The sequence below is a fragment of the Rutilus rutilus genome (genome assembly GCF_951802725.1).
Source record: "Rutilus rutilus genome assembly, chromosome: 9".
NCBI lineage: Eukaryota > Metazoa > Chordata > Actinopteri > Cypriniformes > Leuciscidae > Rutilus > Rutilus rutilus.
This window is the reverse complement of record NC_140223.1, coordinates 30,941,842-30,956,990: the sequence shown is the minus strand read 5'-3', so window position 1 is coordinate 30,956,990 and position 15,149 is coordinate 30,941,842. Positions and strand designations below refer to the sequence as shown.

Below are 15,149 nucleotides of genomic sequence, written 5' to 3'. Positions count from 1 at the left end.
TCAACAGAGGGTTTTTGCATATTCAAGCTGCAATCTTCATCTCTCTGTCCAAATAAACCTGACGCAATACATAATCATATATTTACAGAATTAAATACACATCTACATTACCTCTGTCTTTCAGAGAATGTGTACAATGATGAAGCCAATTGTAGTGTGATTACTGTAACGTGAAGAAAAACTACAATCACATTATCTAGGTTTGTTAGTTTGTCTTTAGAAAAACCGAACTGGTGCAATTTTATTCAGATTAAGACATTTACACGACATTAGAAGATGAATAATAGTTTTAGAAGATGAATAATAGTTTTAGTCCACCTGAAATCAAATATGTAAAGTACATGTGAACGCGATTACTGATGTGATCATACACAGGACAAACTGCACTTGACTTTAATGAAGCTCTAGATAAAGCATTTACTGTCATGATAGTCAGCGGACAAACACAGTGTAAAAACTCAATGGCTTAAATCATTTTGAAAGTATGTCTAAAAGAAATAAGGTGATTTCATTGTTTGATTATTTTTCCGTCATTTTTTTAATTCAGTTTACTTTTTAGAAGCCTGAGACACACACACACACACACACACACACACACACACACACACACACACACACACACACAAAAATTCCTGAAAAGTCTCATTTTTGAAATGCTTCATTTATAATTGTATTTAAAAGACAGATAAACACTCTTGATTCAGCTATAACAAACATTAGATGAAAAAACTCTGCTCATTTATATTGTGGATCACATACAGGATTTTATTTTATCCAGCTCTGGACATTAACATTCTCAGTTTGTCTCTGTCCACAGAATTCATGAAAATGCTTCTGAGGAAAAAGAATCTGCTGCCCAGTTTCTGCTGAATCTGACTGTTGCAGCTTCAAAGTGTGTTACAACTACAGGAGAGAATTTCATTGAGCATTTAACATCTGTGTGCAGCTACAGATCATTTCTCTGTTATGATGATGATGATGATGATGATGATGATGATGATGATGAGTATCAGGCTGAACACTGTGATTTCCTGCTGGATCTGTGTTCACATGTGAAGAACTATGAGACTCAAACAGGCAGGAGTGTCCTTCCAGCATTACAGCCAGTTTATCAGTCAGCTCCTGCAGTCTGGAGAATAAAGCTCTCAGAGAGAAAGAGCTCCATCCTCCTAGAAGTGCTGAAACTCCAAACAGAGAAGAAACCAGTAGAGCTGAGAGACTGGACAGATGAAGAGAGTGAAGTGAGGGGAATCCTCCAGTGTCTGCCCTACATCTCACAGCTCAGGTGAGAGTCTCATGGGGAAAATTACACTCATAGTTTGATTCAGTTTTAATGTTGTCATGTAAATGACAAATAAATAATATTGTTAATTTAGATTAATTTGAAATGCATTTATGTCAGATCCATTAGTGATGTAAGCTTAATTTCTATAGATTTAATGTAGCTGAAGATTTGAGCTATAAGACTGTAAGACAGATCTGTTGATTTGATACTGTCTTGATACTGTTTTGATACTGTCTGAAATTGATATATTTGATATTGTTTTGATAGTGTCTGCCCTACATCTCACAGCTGAGGTCTAGATACTTTATATTTACAATTAATTGTTATATTTGACAAAATCAGTCAATGAAGCCATTATGAGTAATTCTGTCTTTGTAACGATACAAGCTCTACAAGTGAAATAGTTTTACAGATGCAAATTTGTTTTGACTGGTTTACATTTTATCGTTCCCAGTTAAGAGTGTGGCAACAATCAATCGTACTAAACTTGACAATGTGATAGAAAAAAAAGTTATCCATTTTTTACTTTGAATCAATATTCCTCAGAACAGCTATTCTCACTTTATCTTACTCTGACTCTGAAAGAATCTGGACTACTATTTAGTCCGTCTCTAATATTGCTCAGATATTGCCTCTAATATTGCCAAAAATAACAACCACTTCTTTAATTCCCCAAAACTAATACAATTAATGACAGATCATTCTAAATAGAGTAGAATAAGAAGCTTTTCTGACACAGTCTGAGGAAATTTTTGGTCACATTTTACAATACGGGTGCACTAATATGCATTAATTCATGCTTAACTACACAGATAATCATGTGTTAATGTATGACTCATGAAGAACTAAAGCATTAATTAATTATTACTGCATCAGCAACTAATAAAGAGTCTATATGATTAATAGATTAAAGGGGTGGTTGATTATGATTTCACTTTTTTAACTTTAGTAAGTGTGTAATGTTGCTGTTTGAGCATAAACAACATCTGCCAAGACACGATGCTCAAAGTTCAAAGCAAAGGGAGATATTTTATTTAAAAGAAATAGCTTTTTAAGGACTACAACAAATGGCTGGTAGGGACTACACAACATTCCTCCCGGGTTAGTGACATTACTAACCCTAAAATTTACATAAACCCCGCCCCCGGGAACACGATTTATAGATTATCATGACAGAATATGCTAATCAATGATTAGAAGATAGTTAACGCCACATCAGCTACATAAATTTAAACATAAACAAAAAAGATTTAGAAATTTTCAGGACACAAGCTGTTGTAGCTCCGCCCCCATGCTGGGAGCAGCTGCTCATTTGCATTTAAAGGAACAGACACAAAAACGGTGCATTTTTGCTCACCCTTAAAAAGTGACAATTTTAACATGCTATATAAAAATATCTGTGGGGTATTTTGAGCTAAAACTTCACATACAGACTCTGGGGACATCAAATACTTATTTTAACTCTTGTGAAAAGAGCATTATACCACCCCTTTAAGTAATAGCCTATATGAATTGTTATTAATTAAATGTGTCATAATGTATTAATTCCTTAATAACATATTGTATTAACTAATAGTGTAAATTAATGTGTTAATTACCACAATTGGTTGAAGCCATGTATTTCAACTTCAAATTTTCTGCTTTAATTAATCATTAGCTAATGATTTGCAAATGTTTTATTATGAATGAATGAGGCATTTATATAGCGCTTTCATATGTACTACTGTACGCCCAAAGTGCTTTACAATCATATCAGGGGATCCCATAGTCATTATGTTATGACTTCACTTGTTGAGGCACATGACTATTAACTAATTGTTATGTAATACGTCATTATGGTTTTGACATCCACCCTAAGCCATGGATTTCAATTTCCAGCCGTCTACAACCGGGATTCCACTGTATACCAGATGAACTGCCGCTTCTAGTACCTTGTTGTTCATGGCACAGGAATCTGTCAGGTTAAGCTTGAGGTCTAGGGTTCAAAGGTGGAACTGAGAAGATGCGGCCGGGCACTGCTATGGCATAACACTGTGTCAAAGACAATATAATGTCCATTATAGTCAGTGATAGTGATGCTACGCTGGATGTGGCACGACGCTACACGACACAGCAAAACCCCGACAGTAAACTGATGCCACTTTCTATTTCTGATGTACTCCAAGCTCTTGCACTACTTCTGTTATGAAGGACGAATTAACTTGCAATGGTCTGTCATGTCCAATGTAGACAGCTGTTGCGGTATGACCAATAATGGTCACGTCCAGTTTAAACACAGTGTAACAGCGGTCAGTTGGTCAGATTCTGGTGAGCTGATATTTGTGTGCAGCCCAACTTACCCATCCTTCACACACATTCTCTGACATTACATTCACTGCATGTGCCGCTGTCAAAACCATGAATGACATATCACTTAACAATTAGTTATAGTCATGTGCCTCAACAAGTGAAGACATAACATAATGATACATTTGCAAATCATTAGTTAATGATTAATTAAAGCAGACAACTGGAAGTTGAAGTTCATAGCTTTGACCATTTAACGCATTAATTTCTTTTTAATTGTTATTATTTAATTGAATTAATGCATTATAACACAATTAATTAATTACAATTCACATATTACTCAATCTATTAATCATACAGTATCTTTATTAGTTGCTGATGCAGTAATAATTAATGGTTTAGTTCTTCATGAGTCATACATTAACACATGATTATCTGTGCATTAGTTAAGCATGAATTAATGTATATTAGTGCACCCGTATTGTAAAGTGTTACCGCTTTATTTATCAGCCACTCTGCTATCACCAATAGTTTCAAACGCCTGTACTTTCCCCAGATAGATTTTTGGAAACAATTTATCTTACACATGTTTATTAATGTCTGTGACTGTAGTCAGATTATTTTGACAGTCTTTTGTTCTTTAAGGCACTTTTTACTCTTATATAGTGTTTGTGTTTGTAACTGAGCTGCAGTAAACGTCCACATTGTGCCTGTAAACTAAACCAAATGTACATTTTGGAGTTACTCTTACAAAGAAAATGTATATGCGTAAACAATTATGATCATAGATTTAAGAATCACAGTCTTACAAAAAAAAAAAAAAAAAAAAAAAAGACACATGTGTTGCTGCCCATTTTTAATTTAGGCTTAAATTGTCAAATATATATACTAAAAATATATGTAAACATGTACTTCATACAGTGCTAAATCGTGTTCATTCTTTCTTTAGATTTGTTGAACCACAGAATAAATCATCTGAATCATGGGAGAAAAGAAAGAGATCATTCATACTGGATTTGTGTCTGCAAGCTGCTGTTCACCAGAAAGAAACAATAGAAGAAACTGTGAAGAAACTGCTGTCATCTGTGAATTATGGGATATGTGATTTCCTGCTGGATCTGTGGTCACATGTGAAGGACTATGAGACTCAAACAGGCAGGAGTGTCCTTCCAGCATTACAGCCAGTTTATCAGTCAGCTCCTGCAGTCTGGAGAATAAAGCTCTCAGAGAGAAAGAGCTCCATCCTCCTAGAAGTGCTGAAGCTCCCAACAGAGAAGAAACCAGTAGAGCTGATAGACTGGACAGATGAAGAGAGTGAAGTGAGGGGATTCCTCCAGTGTCTGCCCTACATCTCTCAGCTCAGGTGAGAGTCTCATGGGGAAAATTACACTCATAGTTTGATTCAGTTTTAATGTTGTCATGTAAATGACAAATAAATAATATTGTTAATTTAGATTAATTTGAAATACATTTATGTCAGATCCATTAGTGATGTAAGCTTAATTTCTATAGATTTAATGTAGCTGAAGATTTGAGCTATAAGACTGTAAGACAGATCTGTTGATTTGATACTGTCTTGATACTGTTTTGATACTGTCTGAAATTGATATATTTGATATTGTTTTGATAGTGTCTGCCCTACATCTCACAGCTGAGGTCTAGATACTTTATATTTACAATTAATTGTTATATTTGACAAAATCAGTCAATGAAGCCATTATGAGTAATTCTGTCTTTGTAACGATACAAGCTCTACAAGTGAAATAGTTTTACAGATGCAAATTTGTTTTGACTGGTTTACATTTTATCGTTCCCAGTTAAGAGTGTGGCAACAATCAATCGTACTAAACTTGACAATGTGATAGAAAAAAAAGTTATCCATTTTTTACTTTGAATCAATATTCCTCAGAACAGCTATTCTCACTTTATCTTACTCTGACTCTGAAAGAATCTGGACTACTATTTAGTCCGTCTCTAATATTGCTCAGATATTGCCTCTAATATTGCCAAAAATAACAACCACTTCTTTAATTCCCCAAAACTAATACAATTAATGACAGATCATTCTAAATAGAGTAGAATAAGAAGCTTTTCTGACACAGTCTGAGGAAGTTTTTGGTCACATTTTACAATACGGGTGTACTAATATGCATTAATTCATGCTTAACTACACAGATAATCATGCGTTAATGTATGACTCATGAAGAACTAAAGCATTAATTAATTATTACTGCATCAGCAACTAATAAAGAGTCTATATGATTAATAGATTAAAGGGGTGGTTGATTATGATTTCACTTTTTTAACTTTAGTAAGTGTGTAATGTTGCTGTTTGAGCATAAACAACATCTGCCAAGACACGATGCTCAAAGTTCAAAGCAAAGGGAGATATTTTATTTAAAAGAAATAGCTTTTTAAGGACTACAACAAATGGCTGGTAGGGACTACACAACATTCCTCCCGGGTTAGTGACATTACTAACCCTAAAATTTACATAAACCCCGCCCCCGGGAACACGATTTATAGATTATCATGACAGAATATGCTAATCAATGATTAGAAGATAGTTAACGCCACATCAGCTACATAAATTTAAACATAAACAAAAAAGATTTAGAAATTTTCAGGACACAAGCTGTTGTAGCTCCGCCCCCATGCTGGGAGCAGCTGCTCATTTGCATTTAAAGGAACAGACACAAAAACGGTGCATTTTTGCTCACCCTTAAAAAGTGACAATTTTAACATGCTATATAAAAATATCTGTGGGGTATTTTGAGCTAAAACTTCACATACAGACTCTGGGGACATCAAATACTTATTTTAACTCTTGTGAAAAGAGCATTATACCACCCCTTTAAGTAATAGCCTATATGAATTGTTATTAATTAAATGTGTCATAATGTATTAATTCCTTAATAACATATTGTATTAACTAATAGTGTAAATTAATGTGTTAATTACCACAATTGGTTGAAGCCATGTATTTCAACTTCAAATTTTCTGCTTTAATTAATCATTAGCTAATGATTTGCAAATGTTTTATTATGAATGAATGAGGCATTTATATAGCGCTTTCATATGTACTACTGTACACCCAAAGTGCTTTACAATCATATCAGGGGATCCCATAGTCATTATGTTATGACTTCACTTGTTGAGGCACATGACTATTAACTAATTGTTATGTAATACGTCATTATGGTTTTGACATCCACCCTAAGCCATGGATTTCAATTTCCAGCCGTCTACAACCGGGATTCCACTGTATACCAGATGAACTGCCGCTTCTAGTACCTTGTTGTTCATGGCACAGGAATATGTCAGGTTAAGCTTGAGGTCTAGGATTCAAAGGTGGAACTGAGAAGATGCGGCCGGGCACTGCTATTTCATAACACTGTGTCAAAGACAATATAATGTCCATTATAGTCAGTGATAGTGATGCTACGCTGGATGTGGCACGACGCTACACGACACAGCAAAACCCTGACAGTAAACTGATGCCACTTTCTATTTCTGATGTACTCCAAGCTCTTGCACTACTTCTGTTATGAAGGACAAATGAACTTGCAATGGTCTGTCATGTCCAATGTAGACAGCTGTTGCGGTATGACCAATAATGGTCACGTCCAGTTTAAACACAGTGTAACAGCGGTCAGTTGGTCAGATTCTGGTGAGCTGATATTTGTGTGCAGCCCAACTTACCCATCCTTCACACACATTCTCTGACATTACATTCACTGCATGTGCCGCTGTCAAACCCATGAATGACATATCACTTAACAATTAGTTATAGTCATGTGCCTCAACAAGTGAAGACATAACATAATGATACATTTGCAAATCATTAGTTAATGATTAATTAAAGCAGACAACTGGAAGTTGAAGTACATAGCTTTGACCATTTAACGCATTAATTTCCTTTTAATTGTTATTATTTAATTGAATTAATGCATTATAACACAATTAATTAATAACAATTCACATATTACTCAATCTATTAATCATACAGTATCTTTATTAGTTGCTGATGCAGTAATAATTAATGGTTTAGTTCTTCATGAGTCATACATTAACACATGATTATCTGTGCATTAGTTAAGCATGAATTAATGTATATTAGTGCACTCGTATTGTAAAGTGTTACCGCTTTATTTATCAGCCACTCTGCTATCACCAATAGTTTTAAACGCCTGTACTTTCCCCAGATAGATTTTTGGAAACAATTTATCTTACACATGTTTATTAATGTCTGTGACTGTAGTCAGATTATTTTGACAGTCATTTTGTTCTTTAAGGCACTTTTTACTCTTTTATAGTGTTTGTGTTTGTAACTGAGCTGCAGTAAAAGTCCACATTGTGCCTGTAAACTAAACCAAACATACATTTTGGAGTTATACTCTTACAAAGAAAATGTATATCCGTAAACAATTATGATCATAGATTTAAGAATCACAGTCTTACAAAAAAAAAAAAAAAAATGACACGTGTTGCTGCCCATTTTTAATTTAGGCTTAAATTGTCAAATATACAATATATTCAAAATATATGTAAACATGTACTTCATACAGTGCTAAATCGTGTTCATTCTTTCTTTAGATTTGTTGAACCACAGAATAAATCATCTGAATCATGGGAGAAAAGAAAGAGATTAATACTGGATTTGTGTCTGCAAGCTGCTGTTCACCAGAAAGAGACAATAGAAGAAACTGTGAAGAAACTGCTGTCATCTGTGAATTATGAGAGATGTGATTTCCTGCTGGATCTGTGTTCACATGTGAAGGACTATGAGACTCAAACAGGCAGGAGTGTCCTTCCAGCATTACAGCCAGTTTATCAGTCAGCTCCTGCAGTCTGGAGAATAAAGCTCTCAGAGAGAAAGAGCTCCATCCTCCTAGAAGTGCTGAAGCTCCCAACAGAGAAGAAACCAGTAGAGCTGATAGACTGGACAGATGAAGAGAGTGAAGTGAGGGGATTCCTCCAGTGTCTGCCCTACATCTCACAGCTCAGGTGAGAGTCTCATAGGGAACAGACCAACCATGCTTGATTATTGTATTCAGTGCTCACAAAAAATTAATGAAATGAATGTATATGTTGGGTAGACAATATAAATGTGATCATGAACCTGAATTGAAAACACTGAACTGAAGTGTGGTTTTGTCGACACCACAGCGGCCGGATGCATAAACTTCTAATATTCTTACAAGTTAGTCATCTCATATTTTTCTTCTTCAAGACTGATAATAACTGGTTTAAAAGAGTTACATAAAAAGGTAGATTGGTGAAATTTAAATCTGTAAAGAAAAATCTGATTTTCTCTCACTAATAGATAGTTGTTCAGACTCATTCTCATGACACAGTTTTAACTAAGCGTCTCTGTTTCTGCATCTGCCACTGACAGTCGTGTTGTAAGTAAATCTGTTGTTCAAATCCTTCTCTCACTCTTGTTCAGTCAGTCTCTGTAGAGATTGATTTTGTTCATGTATTTCTATTGTATCAGCTTCATGCAGCTCACAGTACGTTTATATATGTGGTTATAATCAGTTGTATTCTGATTAACACACTGGATGAAGTCAAGATACAATCACATTATCTGTTGCCTGTTCATCCGTCTTCAGAAACACCAAACCAGTACAATTTCAACTGGACTAAAAAAACTGTAGACAACACTTTAAGAGACTAATAATGTTTTAGCCAAACTGAAATGAATTCTGTTTAAAAATAAAACCTATAATATTCGACAGACAATTTTCGGTCCATTTTATTTCGCTTTACAAATTCAGTGGTTCAAATTCATCATAACATTTGCTCAAAAGTTGCTTAAACTTTGTTTTTTAAAATTTAGTTTAGATTCCAAAATGTAGAAGCTTTACAGAAATACTTATTTTACTAAATATTCAATTTAGGATTATATCTTCACTTTTATTCAATATTTTATATTCTCCTACACTGGACAATAAAGTGATAATTATGTGTGTCTCCACAGATTTCGTGACATTATCTACAGGAAGAGAGAAGCTGCTGTAAAGTTTCTGCTGAATCTGTTTGTTTCAGCATCAGAGTTTGATGCAAATACAGAAGAAAATTACACTGAACTATTAACATCTGTGTGCAGCTACACATCTTTCCCCTGTCGTGAGAATTATTATGATACTGAGTATCAGTGTGATCTCCTGCTGGATCTGTACTCACATGTGAAGGACTATGAGACTCTAACAGGCAGGAGTGTCCTTCCAGCATTACAGCCAGTTTATCAGTCAGTGTCTGCAGTCTGGAGAATAAAGCTCTCAGAGAGAAAGAGCTCCATCCTCCTAGAAGTGCTGAAACTCCAAACAGAGAAGAAACCAGTAGAGCTGATAGACTGGACAGATGAAGAGAGTGAAGTGAGGGGATTCCTCCAGTGTCTGCCCTACATCTCACAGCTCAGGTGAGAGTCTCATGGGGAACAGACCAACCATACTTGATTATTGTATTCAGTGCTCACAATAAAATTAATGAAATGAATGTATATGTTGGGTAGACAATATAAATGTGATCGTGAACCAGAATTGAAAACACTGAACTGAAGTGTGGTTTTGTCGACACCACAGCGGCCGGATGCATAAACTTCTAATATTCTTACAAGTTAGTCATCTCATATTTTTCTTCTTCAAGACTGATAATAACTGTTTTAAACCAGTTACATAAAAAGGTAGATTGGTGTAATTTAAATCTGTAAAGAAAGTATGATTTGCTCTAACTAACTGCTAGTTGTTCAGACTCATTCTCATGACACAGTTTTAACTAAGCGTCTCTGTTTCTGCATCTGGCCGCTGACAGTCGTGTTGTAAGTAAATCTGATGTTCAAATCCTTCTCTCACTCTTGTTCAGTCAGTCTCTGTAGAGATTGATTTTGTTCATGTATTTCTATTGTATCAGCTTCATGCAGCTCACAGTACGTTTATATATGTGGTTATAATCGAGTTACAGTGGGTTTCTGCATAGTAAATATACATCACACAATACTTTATCAAATATTTGCAAGATTAAAAACACCACACATTACTCTTGACTTTCACAGTTAGTGCTCAACGATGAGGCCAGGTGTATTCTGATTGACATACTGGATGAAGTCAAGATACAATCACATTATCTGTTGCCTGTTCATCCGTCTTCAGAAACACCAAACCAGTTCAATTTCAACTGGACTAAAAAAAAACATTAGATAACACTTTAAGAGACCAATAACGTTTTAGCCAAAATGAAATGTAATGTTTAAAGTGCATATAAACGTGATTACTGATGTGACGTAATACAGGACAAAACAGCACTTGACTTTAATGTATATTATGGAAGTAAAATAATGACTAATGTTTTTGAAACAAAAAAGCTTATTGAATTGCACTACTTGAAAAATTTGCATTTCTTTAACCCTGCTTGCATTTTAATGCTTTGTATTTTTAGGGCTTGCATTTTTATGGGCTGAAATTCAACATGGTTGTATATTCAAGCTGTGAATATTTCAATTTAAAACATTTCACACACATTTTCATTATTAAAAATTCAATAATCCATATTCACCCTTTCAGATTTCACTTCCAAAATATTAATTCTGTTTAAAAATACAACCTATAATATTTGACAGTCAATTTTCGGTCCATTTTATTTCACTTTATAAATTCGCTTCCACAAATTCAGTGTTTCAAATTCATCAAAAAAGTTGCTCAAACTTTGTTTTTAAAATTGTGTTTAGATTCCAACATGTAGAAGCTTTACAGAAATACTTATTTTACAAAATATTCAATTTAGGATTATATTTTCACTTTTATTCAATATTTTATATTCTCCTACACTGGACAATAAAGTGATAATTATGTGTGTCTCCACAGATTTTGGGACATTATCTACATGAAGAGAGAAGCTGCTGTAAAGTTTCTGCTGAATCTGTTTGTTTCAGCATCAGAGTTTGATGCAAATACAGAAAAAAATTACACTGAACTATTAACATCTGTGTGCAGCTACACATATTTCCCCTGTGGTGAGAATTATTGTCATACCTGGAATCAGTGTGATTTCCTGCTGGATCTGTACTCACATGTGAAGGACTATGAGACTCAAACAGGCAGGAGTGTCCTTCCAGCATTACAGCCAGTTTATCAGTCAGTGTCTGCAGTCTGGAGAATAAAGCTCTCAGAGAGAAAGAGCTCCATCCTCCTAGAAGTGCTGAAACTCCAAACAGAGAAGAAACCAGTAGAGCTGAGAGACTGGACAGATGAAGAGAGTGAAGTGAGGGGATTCTTCCCGTGTTTGCCCTACATCTCACAGCTCAGGTCTAAATACTTTATATTTACTTTATAATAAATTTTTATATTTGACAAAATCAGTCAATGAAGCCATCATGAGTAATTCTGTCTTTGTAACGATGCAAATACAAGCTCTACAGGCTAAATAGTTTTACAGATGCAAATTTGTTTTGACTCCAAAATGTTGGGTTTAATTTTTATCGTTCCCAGTTATGAGTTCAAAGTTTTGTACGTGGCAACAATCAATCACACTTTATTTGACAATTACTAGAAAACATATTTAATCCACTTTTTACTTTGAATCAATATTCCTCAGAACAGCTATTCTCACTTTATCGTACTCTGACTCTGAGATAATCTGCACTATTATTTAGTCTGTCTCTAATATTGCTCAGCCAAAAATTCACTTCAATACAACCACTTCATTAATTCCCCAAAACTAATACAATTAATGACAGATCATTCTTAAACAAGGTAGAATAAAAAGCTTTTCTGACACAGTCTGAGGAAGTTTTTGGTAACACTTTACAATACGGGTGCACTAATATGCATTAATTCATTCTTAACTAATGCACAGATAATTATGTGTTAATGTATGACTGTGTGTTTGATCTATTCTAAACAATTAATTATTACTGCATCAGCAACTAATAAAAAGTCTATATGATTAATAGATTAAGTAATATATGAATTGTTATTAATTAAATCTGTCATAATGTATTAATTCCTTAATAACATATTGTATTAACTAATAGTGTAAATGTATCTATACCAGATGAACTGCCGCTTCTAGTACCTTGTTGTTCATGGCACAGGAATCTGTCAGGTTAAGCTTGAGGTCTAGGATTCAAAGGTGGAACTGAGAAGATGCGGCCGGGCACTGCTATGGCATAACACTGTGTCAAAGACAATATAATGTCCATTATAGTCAGTGATAGTGATGCTACGCTGGATGTGGCACGACGCTACACGACACAGCAAAACCCCAACAGTAAACTGATGCCACTTTCTATTTCTGATGTACTCCAAGCTCTTGCACTACTTCTGTTATGAAGGACACATGAACTTGCAATGGTCTGTCATGTCCAATGTAGACAGCTGCTGTATGACCAATAATGGTCACGTCCAGTTTAAACACAGTGTAACAGCGGTCAGTTGGTCAGATTCTGGTGTGCTGATATTTGTGTGCAGCCCAACTTACCCATCCTTCACACACATTCTCTGACATTACATTCACTGCATGTGCCGCTGTCAAACCCATGAATGACATATCACTTAACAATTAGTTATAGTCATGTGCTCAACAAGTGAAGACATAACATAATGATACATTTGCAAATCATTAGCTAATGATTAATTAAAGCAGACTGGAAGTTGAAGTACATAGCTTTGACCAATTGTGGTCATTAACGCATTAATTTTATTAGTTAATACAATATGTTATTAAATAATTAATACATTGACACATTTAATTAATAACTTCATATATTACTTAATCTATTTATCATATAGACTCTTTATTAGTTGCTGATGCAGTAATAATTAATGGTTTAGTTCTTCATGAGTCATACATTAACACATGATTATCTGTGCAATAGTTAAGCATGAATTAATGTATATTAGTGCACCCGTATTGTAAAGTGTTACCGCTTTATTTATCAGCCACTCTGCTCTCACCAATAGTTTCAAACGCCTGTACTTTCCCCAGATAGATGGACCTCAGGTGCACACATGCACACTTTTTGGGAACAGTTTATCTTACACATTTATTAATGTCTGTGACTGTAGTCAGATTATTTTGACAGTCATTTTGTTCTTTAAGGCACTTTTTACTCTTTTATATAGTCTTTGTGTTTGTAACTGAGCTGCAGTAAACGTCCAGGTAACACTTTATAATAACTGCACGCTATTAATCATTAGTTAAGCATTAGTAAACAGTTAATTCATCATTTATAAAGCATTAATAGACATTAATAAGCAGTTTATAAATACAGCTATAAATGCTTTAATCTTAATTTATAAGCATATCTATAATGTGTTTAATTATTGTATTTTCATACTTTATTAATGATCAATTTATCATTTCTAAATGAAGTATTGCATTATTTACAAACCAGTTACATTATTTACCATTATTTACACACTAGGTGTTGTCATTGATTAAAAAGATCACTTAGAAAGTGTAAAGTAAATGTAGTAGATTGAGGAGTTATAAAGCATTTAGTAGTGGTCAGTTAACTATTTTTGTGAGCTCATCTAAAGTGAGGATAGTTATGCCTTGTAAAGCATTTATAAAGGAGATTTAAAGACTCATTTATCTTCTAAACAGAAAAAGGAAATAAACACAACACAGTGATACAGAACATAAAAATATTTAACAGCCTTTAAATCTCCTTTATAAATGCTTTACAAGGCATAACTAGTCCTCACTTTAGATGAGCTCACAAAAATAGTTAACTGACCACTACTAAATGCTTAACTACCTGAATTAAACATGAATTACAGTAGAAATCAAGTTAATAAAGCATTTATTAACACACTAAGTAACTATTACTATATGTCTGAATAATAATATGTATTTAAACAGTTTATTAATCATTTACTTACACTTTCTAAGTGATCTTATGAACCACTGACAACTCCTAAATAACCAGTTTGTAAATAATGCAATACTTCATTTAGAAATGATAAATTGTTCATTAATAAAGTATGAAAATACAATTATTAAACACATTATAAATATGCTTATAAATCAAGAACAAAGCTTTTATAACTGTATTTATAAACTGCTTATTAATGTCTAATGTAGTAGACATGAAAGAGGTAATGTTTTTGATTGTCACGTGATCATGGTGGGGGGTCACGGGATTTTGTAGGAATGTGAATATTAGTCACCTGTTCACTGATTGAGATAGGAGGAGGGGGTGAGCAGGGACGATGTATTCTTTGTTGACCACTAAACTCTGTAACATCAAGAGACATCGTCTGTGCAATAAAAAAAAGTTTATTCTTCAACGATGTTTTATTTTATGCGTCACAAGTGCATAAAGTCCCTGTCTTAGAGTGTATTCACACCAGGAAAGTCCGATAGTTCACTTGCTTTGGTCCGGACCAAATACAATGTTGATTTTATTTGTTTGGTATGGTTCGCTTTCACACTGCTCTTTTTGCAAGAGAACCAAAATGTGTAAACAAAACCACACGTGTGCTAAGGTCGTCCATTCATTGGACAGGAATTCTCAAGCAGGGAAAAGCAGGAAGTGCACAAACAGGCTCAGCATGGAGATATTTCGTTATGT

The 15,149-nt window shown here is 34.3% G+C and overlaps 1 protein-coding gene across 1 annotated transcript in view; it reads left to right on the top strand.

The window, feature by feature from the left end:
* The window catches only part of LOC311297098 (uncharacterized protein), a 312,417-nt gene that overhangs the window by 58,796 nt on the left and 238,472 nt on the right, over positions 1–15,149 (top strand). Inside the window, exons 27-31 of the mRNA XM_084419211.1 lie at positions 818–1,285; positions 4,521–4,934; positions 8,168–8,578; positions 9,555–9,995; positions 11,437–11,877. Of these exons, the coding sequence (XP_084275337.1) occupies positions 818–1,285; positions 4,521–4,934; positions 8,168–8,578; positions 9,555–9,995; positions 11,437–11,877 (2,175 nt within the window). The remainder of the gene's footprint in view (positions 1–817; positions 1,286–4,520; positions 4,935–8,167; positions 8,579–9,554; positions 9,996–11,436; positions 11,878–15,149) is intronic.